At 45.9% G+C, this 14,763-nt stretch overlaps 1 protein-coding gene across 1 annotated transcript; it reads left to right on the top strand.

Annotated features, from left to right (window-relative positions):
• The first annotated feature begins 2,901 nt into the window (after positions 1 to 2,901).
• Positions 2,902 to 12,493, top strand: p2ry10 (P2Y receptor family member 10). The gene is made up of 3 exons (XM_023816466.2): positions 2,902 to 3,044; positions 9,427 to 9,660; positions 10,133 to 12,493. Exons 2-3 carry the CDS (start codon positions 9,473 to 9,475, stop codon positions 10,971 to 10,973), a joined length of 1,029 nt encoding a protein of 342 aa, XP_023672234.1. The 5' UTR covers positions 2,902 to 3,044; positions 9,427 to 9,472; the 3' UTR covers positions 10,974 to 12,493.
• Positions 12,494 to 14,763: the final 2,270 nt, after the last annotated feature.

The raw sequence follows: 14,763 nt of genomic DNA, 5'->3' as shown, positions 1-14,763 counted from the left end.
TTATTATATGTGCTTTATAAAAAGGGATTTGTCTTGACTTTCGATATTGTACATAAACTGCTGCCTAGAAGAAGTAATAGACAGACAATGTAATATTGTAACCAAACTCATTTGAAACTTTGTCACGTGGATTTCCATCTGTTCTTTTCACAAAATCTTACGGGAGCCTTTGGTGTGTTGTTATGCGATTACTGCACGTAGTCGCCTGTACTTTCCGCTTCTGTTTCAGCGGCTGCGAGCGCGCTGTTCTATTCTAATACTGTATGTGAGCCGTACCTGCGCCTCCCCTGTACTTTCCCCCACGGCCGCCGTGGGCTCCCACGCCGCGCCGCTTCGCTGCGAAAGCGAGAGGAGAGATTCGCGAAAGAAAAGGCAAATTACACCTCCGAAGGTGTTTATTATGAGGTCTACCCGGATTGTTATGAAAACTGATACCATGCTTACCAGTCGGAAAAAAAATCAATAACCGCGCAGCGTTTTACCTAAAGGGCCAAGCGCAGGCACGTGTGCACGTGCAGGCGTGTTGCAGAGAATACTCCGCGGACTTCCACAACGCGTGTGGCTTACACACCTTTAGAAAGAACCTGGGTACTTGCAACATATCTCAAAGTAAATAATTCCTTATATCACCGAATACTAGTAATGATTTTAATACATGCAGATATGAGAAGTCTTGGGTTCTATCTATCTAGATACCCCATTTTAGCTTGGGGTGCAAGCAGCATGACACGTTCTTATGCGCTGCTTTTACTCTTGTTTTAATACGCGAAATGGTGCCCCCACCCCCCTTGGTGAAGCATGGGTTTCGGACCGGTATAATCGGACCAATCGCAAAAGAACACCCTGGCTTGATCGCGCATGCGCATAATGGTCACCTAATTGTTTAAGCGCCTACACGCGGCGCGGGAAAGCGTGCAAACGCGCAAAAAACGAGAAGTTATGTTATTTTCTTTCTTCTTAAAAAACAGTATAACCCACAAAAAGGGAAACCTATTGTTCAATGTTTAAATCTGTTAAGTGAGTTATGGTAGCAAACTTCACACCAGCTTTAATGCTGTACTTGTGATCAGAATGTAACTTGCATGCCTTGACTGGTGACCTTTTGCTTGTTTATCCTGTTCAACCAGCATTTGTCAAAGCAGACAGGAGTTAACCCCTTTTGTGAAATGTTCATTGCGTAGTCTGTGGGTTCTGCACCCTGTTAGGAAGTGATGGGTTTGCTGGGATCTGACAAGTACAGGGACACAATCATATATACAGTATATGGGCAAAAGTATTGGGACACCTGGCCATTACACCTACAGGAACTTTTATGACATTCCATTCTAAATCCATAGGCATCAATATGGATTTGGTCCCCCCTTTGCAGCTATAACAGCTGCTGCTCTTCTGGAAAAGCTTTCCACAAGATTTTAGACTGTGTCTGTGGGAATTTTTGCCCATTCATCCAGACGAAGATCTGTAATATCAGGCACTGATGTTGGACGTGAAGGTCTGGCTCGCAATCTTCCTTCTAGTTCATCAGAAAGGTGTTCAGTGGGGTTGAAGTCAGGGCTCTGTTAGTCATTCAGGTTCTTCCACACCAAACTCACCCAACCATGCCTTTATGGACCTTGCTTGGTGCACTGGGGCACAGTCTTGATGTGACAGAAAAGGGCCTTCCCAATGGTTTATGGGGAGGTAAGGAGAGTTTGGCTCCACTGAAAAGGGCATTTACATTAAGACGGGCTCTAAATAACTGTCCCCTTTTGTGTTATAGGTTATATATAAAAAACAAAAAACTGTAGAAATACGTCAATGTTGTGTGTTTATTCGCTTATTACATTCCATTTTCCAAACATATGTTTCCACTAATTACCACATTCTGTGTCCATTGTGCCTATATGAAATGTTACTGGTGGTATTATCTGCCTGCAGTAGTAATAGTAAAGTGGTTTTGCAATAACCCCATTATTGAGTGTTCTTCCAGCGCTTATATGTTCGTGCGTGCGTGCGATTTGGGAAGTCGTGGCGCACATCGGAAAACACAGCTTCCCGAAAGCCACTCGAACCCTGTCCTTCCTCAAACTGTTCCCACAAAGTTGCAAGCAGAGAATTGTCCATGTGTACAGTGTCACAATGTGGGGAAAAAAAGAAGGGCTAACTCCATACTGACGCCTATGGATTTAGAATGGGATGTGATAAAAGTTCCCGTGGGTGTGATGGCCAGGTGTCCCAATACTTTTGTCCATATAGAGTATCTATACTCGGCTACTTCCAAAAGCAGGTAGTTTGTGTTTCGTCACTGTGGTTTCTGTTTGAAATCTGGGCACAGCTGCATAATATCCTGGATGATTCTAATCTTCATGTATGCTTGGAAAAAACACTAGGGGAAGATGGGGCCATTTTAGAAAAAAATTGCAAATGCAGGAACATTGCCTTTGTTATGCTGCTGATTACTGTCTCATATCTGTTTTTTTAAATCAGATTTCCATTACCTACTTCCCCCCTGCACCTGTGAAAACACGCCTGATTAGTAGTTGAAAAACAATTATATGTGGAGCACTTAGTGGTGACAGTGGAACGACATTAGCTATGACCCTTAAGTATGAATCTTTTTTAGTGTCGCCCCTCAAATGGACTTTTTCTGGTCCTGTTCAATATTAGGTCAGTCTTCTAAGGCAGGAGGTGGCCCTGAAGAGAGCACACTTGTTGTGGAGCATGCTCCAAATTAGCAAGTCTCTCGTTTAAGGGCACTAATTCAGTTGCATCGTGTTTTGCAGTGAGCTGCTTTCGTCACAGCGGCCAGCAGCCACCCGGGGTCGAGGTGTCTTGCTCCCCTGCCTCGAGGTTTGTTTGTTTTCCTGTTTACCCGGCTGCCAAGCAGGCTGACGTAAGAGGGGACGCGGGAGGGGAGGGACAGGCAGGCGTGCAGAAGCAGAGAATTGCGAAGGACTTCCTGATCCCTGCACAGACGGTCGCGTGAAGCCGTTGAAGACTCTGAGGACCGGTGTCGACAGCGAGCAGACCACGCGCCTCCAGCCAGCACGCCATCGCTGCTTCAGGTAGGACCAAGCCCCCCCCCCCCCCAAGCTCTCTGTAGCATCTATCAATATGGACTTTCTCATAACTCATGATGTCCCCTTGGTGTGGCCCAGCAGCCACCCACAGGTGTGCGATCAGAAAGGACTCTGTGGCATTTCCATGTGAGGCGGGAGGCTCTTAAATGCCGACGGGAGGGATGAGAGGGGCTTTGTCTTCCCCTGCACACTGCGCCGTTTTTTAAAGTCCCGTCTCCAGCAAGTTACCTGTGCTGACATGCGTGACATAAATATGACACACATGACAGGAGCTCACCGTGGGAAGCGTGTGCCGGGGAATGGAGCCAAGGAAAAATGAAATGAAACCAAAGAACGAGTGTCGGTCCGGGTGTTGCAGATGGACGTCGATATGCGATGCGGGAGGCCATGTCTATTGCTGCCATATCAAGATTCAGATCCATGGTGCTCTGGTTGGCTGAAGTAGGCAAATTTACTTAGCGCGAGTTTTTGAATTCCATACAGGGTATCTGTTTACCTTCAGGCGTAGTTGCATCACTTGCATGCTTATTTGGGTTCTATGAAGTCACCTCAACGAGCTAGGAAGTGATTTCAATAGCCTGCAATGAAGTTACCCCTCCCCAGGCGAAGAGGCGGCATGTATGCACGGAGGGGTAAAATTAAACACGCCAAAGTGCACAGGGTCAGCCACGAAGCCGCGCATCGGCACCACATTCTGCGAAAGTCGCCAACAGAGCGGCATATTTGAGAATTGTAGTGCTTGTGTCATCGAGAAGCATTTTACAGAGGAAATGATGGAGTCAGGTGTGGCCGTGCTGGCTGGAAGAATCACTGACAGTCATGTAAACAGAGCACACGCCCCTGCATCCGGAGCCAAGTGACACGCGGCGTGTGGAGCTTAGCCGCGAATCGCGCAAGATCCGTTAGCCGTCGCCTGCCAGCTGGAACGCTGCGGCCTACATTTGGGGCAGCAAAACAAAAGAATCTGTTAATTGTTTTGGATGTTATTCCGCGTGAGACTTTCTTGAATGCTGCCTATAAAAGCATAAGCAGTCTCAAACTGGTTGCCACTCACAAGAATCATGAAGTAGAAAGATAGCATAGAATAGCAAGGGCAAGACCACAGGGATATGGTGGGGGCAGGGGGAGGTTCCATAGGACTCCACCCAAGCGACGTCTCAGAAAGCGCGTCCTGCTGAGCATCATTCTGTGGCTGTTGTGTCGCCAAGTTTAAAACATGGTGTCAGACATGATTTCAAGGGCTTTCCAAGGCTGGACTACAGCCATCTTTGTCACTTTCCCCCCCTCCCCCAGATAATCATATGGTCATGATGATTAGGCAGGGACTTCAACCCCCCAATATTCAATCCAAAGTTGCTTCCTTGAATCCAGGTGTCTAGTGGTGGATAGTTCGGGTCCAGAAAGTAAAAATCCAGACCAAGATTTTGTTTCAACCAACCATTTGAGTAAAAAGAGAAAACGAGTCACAGTTACATAGTGCTCAACTGATTGGTTGGAACAAAATCTTGGTCTGGATTTTAACTTTGTGGACCTGAACTATCCACCTCTGCCTTCCAAAGACTTACATCCAGCTTACGCCCCAGAAGTATCTTGATCGTTAAAGGGATACGATATCATACACATTTTACTAAACCTCCATAGTGGCTGCAGAACCGGTTTGTTTTGGTTCTTACCACCTGCCAGACACGTGGTAAAATACATCCACTGTGTCTGCTGCAGACGTCTCTCAATAAATGTCATTAAGGCTCTTATGGGATGTAAATACGACTGGACGTTACTTAGCAGGACGTACGTCGATGGATGACTGTACACAAATATGTTGTGTCCAAAGATGTAACGTTATGGGAAAATCCCTGATTCTTGACATCCTCGGCAGAAATCAGCCACGTGATCGAAGCGGTCAGAAAAACATACTTTCGCAAGAGAACAAGAAATCGGTGACGTGAGCAGGTTAGCCTGTGTAAAGCAGCTGATCGGTCTCCGGCGGTGATGTGGCCGTGTCGAGCTCCCCCCCGCCCCCCCCAACACACACACACACACACACACACACACATCCCGTCACACTGTTTTTAATGTGGCCGCCATGAAAGCGTGTGGCTGAGACCAGGGGGAGTGCTTGCCACTCCAGTTCCTGGGTGTGCCTTGGGGGTGCCCACATTTTCTGTGGCACTGAGGGTTCCCTGCTGCTTTGAGGGGGGGGGGGGTGTCTGTGGCTGGGGGGGGGTGTCTTACATCTGATGGGAGAACATGACTTTTGCTTGAAGCATCTCCTACTACTTCTGCAGTTTGCCTGTGAGCTTAATTCTGTACGTAGGCTGATGCAACTATCTTCTGTTCCCCCATTAGCTACTCTCCCCCGCATCCTGGCTGGTGAATTGTGCTTTGACTGGTGAACTGTGGTCATATAACCTCCCCCCCCCCCACCACACCGCCCCATCTTTGCTCCCAGCAGCAGATTTCTGCACCTGATCACTACAACAAAATGCAGAAGCATGCGCTTATCTTTTATACGATATTTATCAAATATTATACATGTTTTACATTCTTCTCGTCATGTGGATTTCCCCTCCACGGTCTAAAATGTGCAGTTACGATAAAACTTGCCAGTAAGTTTTTATTTGCTAGTTAGCAGTTAACAGTAACTCAATAAGACCCAACAAAAAAGTCTTGTTCTCCAAAAAAAAGTTACTGATACTGTTGTAGCGCCCCCTAGCTTGTCTGGCTATGCGTTGGAGTGCGCCCCCGAATCCTTTCCTTTGATATGAGATCTCTCTCTAATGTTAATCAATGCAGAAAGGGAACTAATTATTGACCACATACAAACAGGAAGTTAGTACTACTACTGCTCAAATTATTCTAACAACTGGCGAAAGACAGTATAGTTTTAAATACATTGATCTCCCCCCCAATATCGGTCGTATTTAATTCTTGCTTACCTTCATAGTAATATAACATTCCTTTACCCTCTTTTTAGAACAAAGATGTTACCTTTACCAATGAATTATCAACAGGGGAAAATAAAGAACAAAAAATGTACAAACATAATAAAGTTTAACTGTTTACTGGAAATATGCACATAAATTAAAATGTTACTGAACAGTATTTCTCACCCCAATCAGGACAATACCCCAAATCATTACGTATACAATCTTAAAGCCGGCAGTTGTATTCTAAACTGAAATAAACCTACAATGAAAACCTGAGGTGAAATTAGGTACCCAATCGAGTCAGCGATGCAGGCCTGAGGCGAGGCTGGTGAGCGGAGAGGCCCAAATAACTGGCCGCTTCACGTCAAAGCGCCAAGGAAAAAAAACTTGCCCTGTTATGGCTGGTTGTCGGCGTCCTCACGTGAGCAGCGCTGTGGTGGCGCAGCGGAGGAAAATGGATGTCCACATCCCAAACAGGGGGGTTTTGCCGGGATCAAAGTTCGTGGTCCTGGGCGTAAAGCAGGAGGGCCGAGTAGGCTACTTGCCTGCACAGTCCCTGCAAACTTCAATTAGCCAGCTAGGTTTGGCTAGCGTTCTCCGGCTCGTCGCGGTAAAAAAAAAAACTCTGGCAAATGTAACCCTAAACAATGTGGGGAGAATGTTCTTAAGCGATACAGTTAGTGTATCTTGCTCACATTCCCCCATCACCAATATAAAGCTGGTGTTTTACCAACTTTTCTTAACTATTTCTCTTCCGTTACTCTCCCCCACCGTCATCTTCTTCCTCGTCTCCCCCTCGCTGATTGGATCGTTCCTCCAGGTAGTTTTTTCTTTTTTTTTTCTTTCTTAAAGTAACTAAATTCTTATTACATATAAAGAGAAATGACACTTTTTAAACATCAACTTAAATACATCAACATTTGAAATTAACCACCCTAATTTCCCATAGGGCTACACTGTTACTGTTGTTGGATGGCTAGATGAACACCACTTTGGTGCCCAAACCTCTCCTCAGGAACACCACGACTATTCAGTGTCTTTGTTAAACTTCAGCACCAGGTCTCTTAATTAATTAACTGCTTAAGCTACTGATTAGCCAAACATGGTATGCTAGTAATCGAGGCAGCATTGGGTATATTGGATTGTTGCTGCAAGTACTAGAGTGAATTTCTGAGAGGTTTTGAAATGGCTAAGCTGACACACTTTGATGGGTAAACGCTAGTGTTTGCCACAGAACTGCCAGGACTGGATGTTTTTGCTCTTTACACCATCATCTGCCAACTGGCCGTTTCTCAGATGCTGGAACCAATAGAAAGACATCGCGTTCAAAATTGCGTAAATCACACTTTTTAGCCACTCTGATGCTTATCCAAACATTAAGTGAACTTTGGCCCTGTCTGTTTGCATTCAGTCGCAGTTAATGAGACTGTTTGCGTTAACAAGCAGGTATAACTAATAAACTGGCTGTTGAGTGTATATGTACCAGCGTATATGACAGCATGTTAATTAACAACGCTATGGTCAGCATGTATATATCTGTTAGATACCATATAGTATCTACTGGCAGTTTTAGCAAAAGCAAAGCTTTGTCAGTTTACTGGAGTACATTGCTGACGTACATACATATAATCTGCCAGAGCTAATTAGGAGTATGTTGCTAATAGCGTAGTCGCTAACCATGTTAGCAACTTACGTAGTTGGAGACACTCAGTTGAATGGGTCGAACTATAGATTCGCTAACAGAAGCTTTTGGGAAACGCTTGTGAGGTTGAGTGTCCTCAATCTGACTTCGGGCCCCATGAAAGCGTATCATACTGGGCCTTCAACCTCGCCCAGTCTAATTACATTTCACATTTTTTTTGGACCCCTGTCATCCAGGGGCCCTTGGAATCGCCCTAACGTCCCTGCCCCCCTTTTACGGCGCCCCTGAGTAAAACAGCACATCCTCTACCAGGGCATGAACTGGCAGTGCGCAAAGTCACAAGCCCGTGTCCGTGCAGACCACACTGAGTGAGCGTCTCATCTTGCTCACCAGTGCAGCGAGTTGGGGCGTTATCGCATGGTAAGAAAGAACGAAAGATACTGAGCTCACTTTCACATCCATTTGTGAGATTAGTCATCGCTGTCAGAAAAAAAGGTCCAGCCCTGGAACAGTTTTGTTCCCCAAGGTACAAACAACATTAATGTACCCGCAATGGTACAAAAATCTTCCTCAGAGGAAGTTTTCTGTACCTCAAAAGGTACATGTATCTACAGCTAGGGTAGAATTGACAGACCCCTGAGGGTACGGCCCCACTGACAAGTAATTGTACCCTCAAAGGTACAAATTGGTCCTTTTTCTGACAGTTTACAGATAGGTCCCCCTATGCGCTTATGTGCTTACAGTGAAGCACCGTAATCAGGAGTGATTGTACCACTTCATTCATCTCTACAATAAATAGACCTTTGTAAAAAATTAAGTTGTGTCCCCCCCCAGTATCAAACTCTCTCCTATACCAGTAACAGTGACAGTGATGATAATGGTGCCGTGTATCGAACAAGGACTCAAAAACCCAGACTCTGTCCATGATGCCGAGTCGTCTTGAAACTAGAGCAGAACTGACCATGCAAATGGCTTACACAACAATAATCCATCAAAGAATGAGCAATGCCTTGTCAGGTCCCTCCCCGGAACCAAGATTCACATTTCACCCCTCCCCCACACCAACTGTGTATGCCTGCACACGGTCCCCAGTCAACAGCTTTTCTTTGTGACCCACGAGTCACTCTGAATATCAGTCTCTCTCTCTTTCAAACAGGAAGGGAGTTGGCAGGTGCTGTAAACGGTTTCTGTCTTATCATTTCAATCGGGGGAACGCTGCATGGCATGTAAGCTCACGATAAGGAGGGGGTGCCGCTCTCCGAGCCATATTCCCCTGGCGGGCACCCCCAGACGTGCCAACCAGGCGGACAGATGGCTCTGATTATCACCCCCACTCCATCTGAAACCACGGCACCCGCTTCATTAACATCCCTTTTTAACCGTTTTCACAAATCAAGTTGTTCCGACAGCAGCAATTATGGGACTCGACCCTTAGCGGGGCTCAGGCTCCAGTGCAACTTTCAATCTAAAGAAATACCGATTGGTATCGGAACACTGAGTTTTCTTGGGGGCTGAGACAAAAAATATATGTCTTGAATCTTCAGAACCTATGCCTGTGCAATCAGATACAAGCTGCACATATTCCTGTGGGCAGGGGAATGTGCGAACTGTAATTTTCCACTTAATTTATTCAAATTAGTCACAACGGTCCCCACTTCCTGAAACCGCCTTTAATGGCAGCGCCATGACTAAAAGTGGCTGACATCTGCTGATTTAGAAAAAAGAAAAAATCCTGTCCTGTACTGACTTTCCTTTTCTTCAGTCAACATCATCTCCTTGCTTTTCTCTTGTCCCTCAGACGGCGCCTCTGGGCAGCCAGCATCAATGAATCACCTGGACTCAGGATGAGCTCCCAGAATGCATCCTGCTCGGCGGAGGTGCCTCCCGCCAACTGCTCCCTCATCTGCTTGTATAACATGACTGAATGGGAGAACCACATGGACCAACTGTATGCCTACTTTTACCTGATCATCTTTATCCCTGGGTTGCTGGGGAACAGCCTGGCACTCTGGATTCTCTGCCGGTTCATCAGGTTAGCGTGCACCGGACGACCGTGGCGGCTCAGCGCATTGTAAACTGCAGACAATGTGATCAAATCTGCTGCAATCAGATACACTTAGTGTCATTAGCATGAAAAACACCATCGAATAGCTTGCTTTACATAATGTAAATGAATGTACACATTAGGATGAGATGGCTGATTGGTTAAAGTGGGTTTCCTCCTCATGGTGAACCCTCCATGGAGTTTCATCGTACAATGACAACATATTCTGTTAATTTAGCTGGGGCTTTTATCCAAGGTGATGTGCGCTTGAAAGGGCGGGCCCAGGCAGTATCCCTGGAGGGTTTAAGAGCCTCGCTTATGTGTCCAATGGCGAAACCACTCAACTGGATTCAAACCAGCAACCTTCTGAGCATTGGCACAGGCTCTTAGCCTGTTTTCTGCTCCGGTGACCATGCGACATTTTGCTATGACTGACGATCCCGCCCCTCATCTCCTGCAGGAAGAAGACGAAGGCCATCATCTTCATGATCAACCTGGCAGTAGCTGACCTGACACACGTCCTGTCGCTGACCTTGCGGATCCACTACTACTGGCGGCACACCTGGCCCTTCGGTCAGGGTCTCTGCCTGTTCTGCTTCTACCTGAAGTACCTCAATATGTACGCCAGCATCGTCTTCCTCACCTGCATCAGCATCCAGCGCTACTTCTTCCTCAAACACCCCTTCTGCGCCAAGAAGTGGAAGCGGCGCTACGACGTGCGCATCAGCGCCGCCGTGTGGCTGGTGGTGGGACTGTGCTGCTCGCCCTTTATCCTCATGCGCAGCAGGCGCAGCGACAGCGACGCCGGCTCCAACGCCAGCTCGGACAGCTGCTTCAAGGACCTGCCCATGCGGAAGATCTCGCTGCGCCTCACCGTGCCCATGGTGACCTTTGCGGAGCTGTTGGGCTTCGTGGGGCCCCTGGCCGTCATAGCCTTCTGCTCGCTGCGCATCATGAGCTCGCTGCGGCGCGTCAGCGTAAGGCCGCACGCCACCGACACTGAGAAGGCACTGCGCATGGTGCGCGTCTGCACCTTCGTCTTCCTCTTCTGCTTCACCCCCTACCACATTAACTTCCTGTTTTACATGCTGTCCAAGCAGGGGGTCATCTCCAGCTGCCCCCTGGTCAAGCTCGTGAACCAATTCCACCCCATCTCCCTCTGCATCGCCAGCCTCAACTGCTGCCTCAACCCAATTATCTACTACTTTCTCACTACGGAGTTCAAGCAGCAGCTCTCCCGGCAGGGCAGCTCCATTCTCCGCGGCCGCCTCATGAGCCTGGAGAGTACCTCCTCCTTCTAGAGGGCGCCAGAGAGGAGGCAGCGTCAACCAGGGAGAACGCTCGCGGGTTCAGACTGAAAAAACAACAACAACGCTTGCAGGCAAAGCTTTGACTGTATCCGGCTCTAGGGGGAGCTGGTGAGAGTGGTTCTAAAACTGGGCGGGGTCCCGGCATGGACTTCAGTGCCTCGTGGGACCTGCTCCCCCCCCCCGCGGTAGCTTCTGCCGCCTGCCGCTTCACATGCACACCCTTACAGTACGGCAGGGGGATTCTAAGGTTTTAACCTTGTGGGGGGGGGGCTTAGGGGACATCACCTCCCTCCCCCACGATAAAGTTTGCCAAGCCAGGGGTATGAAATGTATACGAAAATCTGGGACAAATCGCTAAATGGATTTAGAAAAAACTATTTTTCAGGGGGGCTAAGACAAAACAACCACCCAAAAACGCTGTTTTGCACAGCTGTTTTTGTTCTTTTGGGTGTATTCCTCTTAATCACTTAATTAACATAATAATTTCCCTCTAATTATGTTTCCTCTTAGATTTCTCACATCAGAAGAAATAAACTGATTAACTAGTGTTTAAGTAACTCCTAACTGAGCCACTGAATCCAGGGACATAAGCTCATCCAGAAAGGTCCAGGAAATTCTGTAAGGTAGATTAGAAATACACTTAACAGTCTATTAAGATGTAATGCGATTTAAAATGTGAACGAAGAATGAAGTCAGTTTTCTTTAAAAAGAAACACTGTGAAAATGGAGTTTAATCTGTTTCGGTTGATTGGTTTTATGGATATGAAGGTTAAGTGAATTAAGTCCGTTTCGCTGTTAGGGAACAAGGAAGTGTATTAATAGTGTGTTATGAGGATAGTAGTCAATAATAAAATATGAGAAGGAATATTATTTTAAAAATTGTACAGCTTCCTTTAGACACGATCCGCACAAAATGCAGTCTAGTAGGTCTATATTTTATTACTATTATTAAGTATTTTCTCTCTGTTGCTGAATGGCGTACGCGTCCTTTGTAAATAGTGGCGGCGTCCTCACACTAAAAGCGCGATCGCAGCGGATCAGGCTGCTGCAATGTGTGCGACCGCCGAGCAGCCCGGTCTCCGCGCCGCATACAGGACCCATCGGCTGCGGGAGGCGGAGTGCCGAGGTGGGGTTCGCACAGCGGGTGGGGTGCATTCCGGTGTGAAGCGGGTGAGATGCTTAACGGCTTCGCCACCAGTGACGGGAATCTGTACGTAACACTTCACCACGCTGTGCGAAAAAATATTTCTGTGCCAAGTATTTGACAGTTTAACTGCTGTCCTTTTTCACGGTAAAAGGGCACAATCTGAGCCTACATACACTTTTAATGCCACTGAACGGAAAGAGTATTGCAAAATGTATGTTAAGATCTAGGTCTGCGTTCAGGGGTACACCGCAAAACCGATCTTATCATTCGTGTTACATTTTCTGTTCTACTTCAAGCTACTTTAATTTTACATGAACTTTTTAAGCATTAGCTTACGGGCCCAATAAATGCTTTTGAACGCAAATGTGTCGTTGTTACTCGGTTTCTTGGAAACAATAAAATGGGTCGGGGCGTCTTGCGGACATTGTTGCCAAATCCTCAGCAAGGAAAATCGCTATTGGCTGTCCCAAAAGTCACTAGAAGTCGCTAAATGAAGCCATCGCCTCATTTGTACAATGTGAATGTAATTGTAATGGACACTGTAGAAGAGAGGAATAATGTCGTGGGAGAGACAAAAAGTGTTTTTCCATAGATACGTTTATATCACCGGCAAAAGTTACCCCAAAGAGACACACTGGCAGAGTTACTTTTTTAGGTTTGCTTAAGTGAACAAGTCACAGTAAACAAGTGAACCGTTAACATTTTTAACCATAAATTTTTTTGTATAAAATCTACATCAACAATCTAAACGGATCAAAAAGGGACAAATGAAAAAAATTGTCAATGGCGATGTGAGAAAATGATGCACATCTCCTGCTGTGACTGCAGCTGGGCGGGGCTGCTGCACGCGGACTGGCCACCTGTGAGTGCTTTGGGACGGGAGGGGAGCCTACGGCAGCACCCGCTGCCCGGTGAGAAGAGTAAGGACGATACGTGCTTTCACGTCAGTCTCCAAAAGTCTCCAGTAACACCAAAAAAAGTCGCTAGTCGCTTTTTTGAAAACTGCTTTCATTTAAACTGTACGTTTTCATTTAAACTGTAGATAGGATTAAATGTTTTAGCAATTAAGTAGGTTCCAGGATTTTTGCAAATAGGTATTTTAATAAGTGTTTTTAAGAAGAATCAGAAAAAGAAGAAAACGTGAAAATTAAAAGAAACTGTCGGATTAAAGTATGGTAAATCATAAACCATTCTAGTATTTAAAATTATTTTCCGGCCAGTTTAAGTGTAGTACAGTAGGCTACAGTAAGGCTATGGGTCTGATGCCGTAAATTTCAAGGGAAAGTACACTGACAGGTATTAAATTCTATTTTCTGTTGAATTTCATTTTGAGCGCATGAACATATTGTGCTGACAGGTGATTCTTACTGCTGTACCAATAGCTGTTTTATGGGTGGGGGTGCAGCCGCGGCGCTGAACCCCGGAGCCCATCTACAGGCCGGTTAGACGTCGGGAGGGTACAGATGGGCAATATCACTGATTTTCTTTTAGACTGGATCAAGTGTTGTTATCGCCAATACCGATCTTAATATTCAGTGCCTGCCCAACACTAATGGTAAAACGATAGCCAAGCCGGGTACCGTCCTGGCCGGTAGTAAGCTACGTTGTATCCTGCTCACTATAATAATACAAATATTTAAATTACCTGGTTAAAAAAGAGATTTTTTTAACGCGGTCTGGTACCGAATCCTAGCAACAGCAATGCGACTTTCTTCCGGAAAAGACACCTCAGCTACCATTTTAATGTGCCAATGAAGAATGCTACCATTGTGTTTTATGATTGTGAAGTTTGTTTTAGCCTGTTTTATGGACACTGATTTAACCATTCCTTAAAACCTTTGTACCTTCACATATTTAACAGACGCTTTTGTCCAAAGCTATATACAGGTGAGTCAAATAGCGTACATTGCAAACATAAATGCTGTTAAGGAGTCGACTAGGCGTAAGTGCGTCTAGGCTGAGCATCAAATGAATGCAATCAGTAGGCCTATTGGAGCAGGAGGTACACAACAAATACACAACAACTTCTAACAAGGCAAGAATCTAATAAGACTATTCAAAGACCAGGAGTGCAACATAAGAACTTCCGGCGAAAGTTAATTGGGATCGAACCACACAAGATATGCCATTGGTTCCTTAAAGATGACCATATAAATATACATCTATGTATTCAATTAAGCACGATACAACAACCGAAGGTGTGCCTGATTTGGAATTTGCTCAGCCCGTTGTTTGGAATGACAGAGACCCAAATTCATCTGTCTAGTACAGGGTTACGGTGAACTGGGAGCCGAAGTCAAGAAGTACAGAGCACAACGGAAGCGGTCAACCAGGGCAGGATTTCAAGGGACTTGCACTCACATGCCGAGAGACAGAAAGTGAAACGGTTATGCTGCAATTGGTGGGTAATGAGGAAGCGCAAAAAAGTCACGGAAAGAGACCGTTTTGTCCTGCCAATCGAACAGATAAAGTTAGTCTGCTGAAATGCCGTATCTTCAACAAAAAGAGAAAAGGAAATTGATATTTTGACCAGTATATATCATAGCCAGTATTATCAAATGAGAAGGCCCTACACTACATTTGTAACTGCTGTTTAATATAATTAGTACAGTAGTAATACAATTTAAGCTGTGC

The sequence above is a fragment of the Paramormyrops kingsleyae genome, chromosome 10 (assembly GCF_048594095.1).
Source record: "Paramormyrops kingsleyae isolate MSU_618 chromosome 10, PKINGS_0.4, whole genome shotgun sequence".
Lineage (NCBI taxonomy): Eukaryota > Metazoa > Chordata > Actinopteri > Osteoglossiformes > Mormyridae > Paramormyrops > Paramormyrops kingsleyae.
This window is presented reverse-complemented; position numbering and strand designations above follow the sequence as displayed.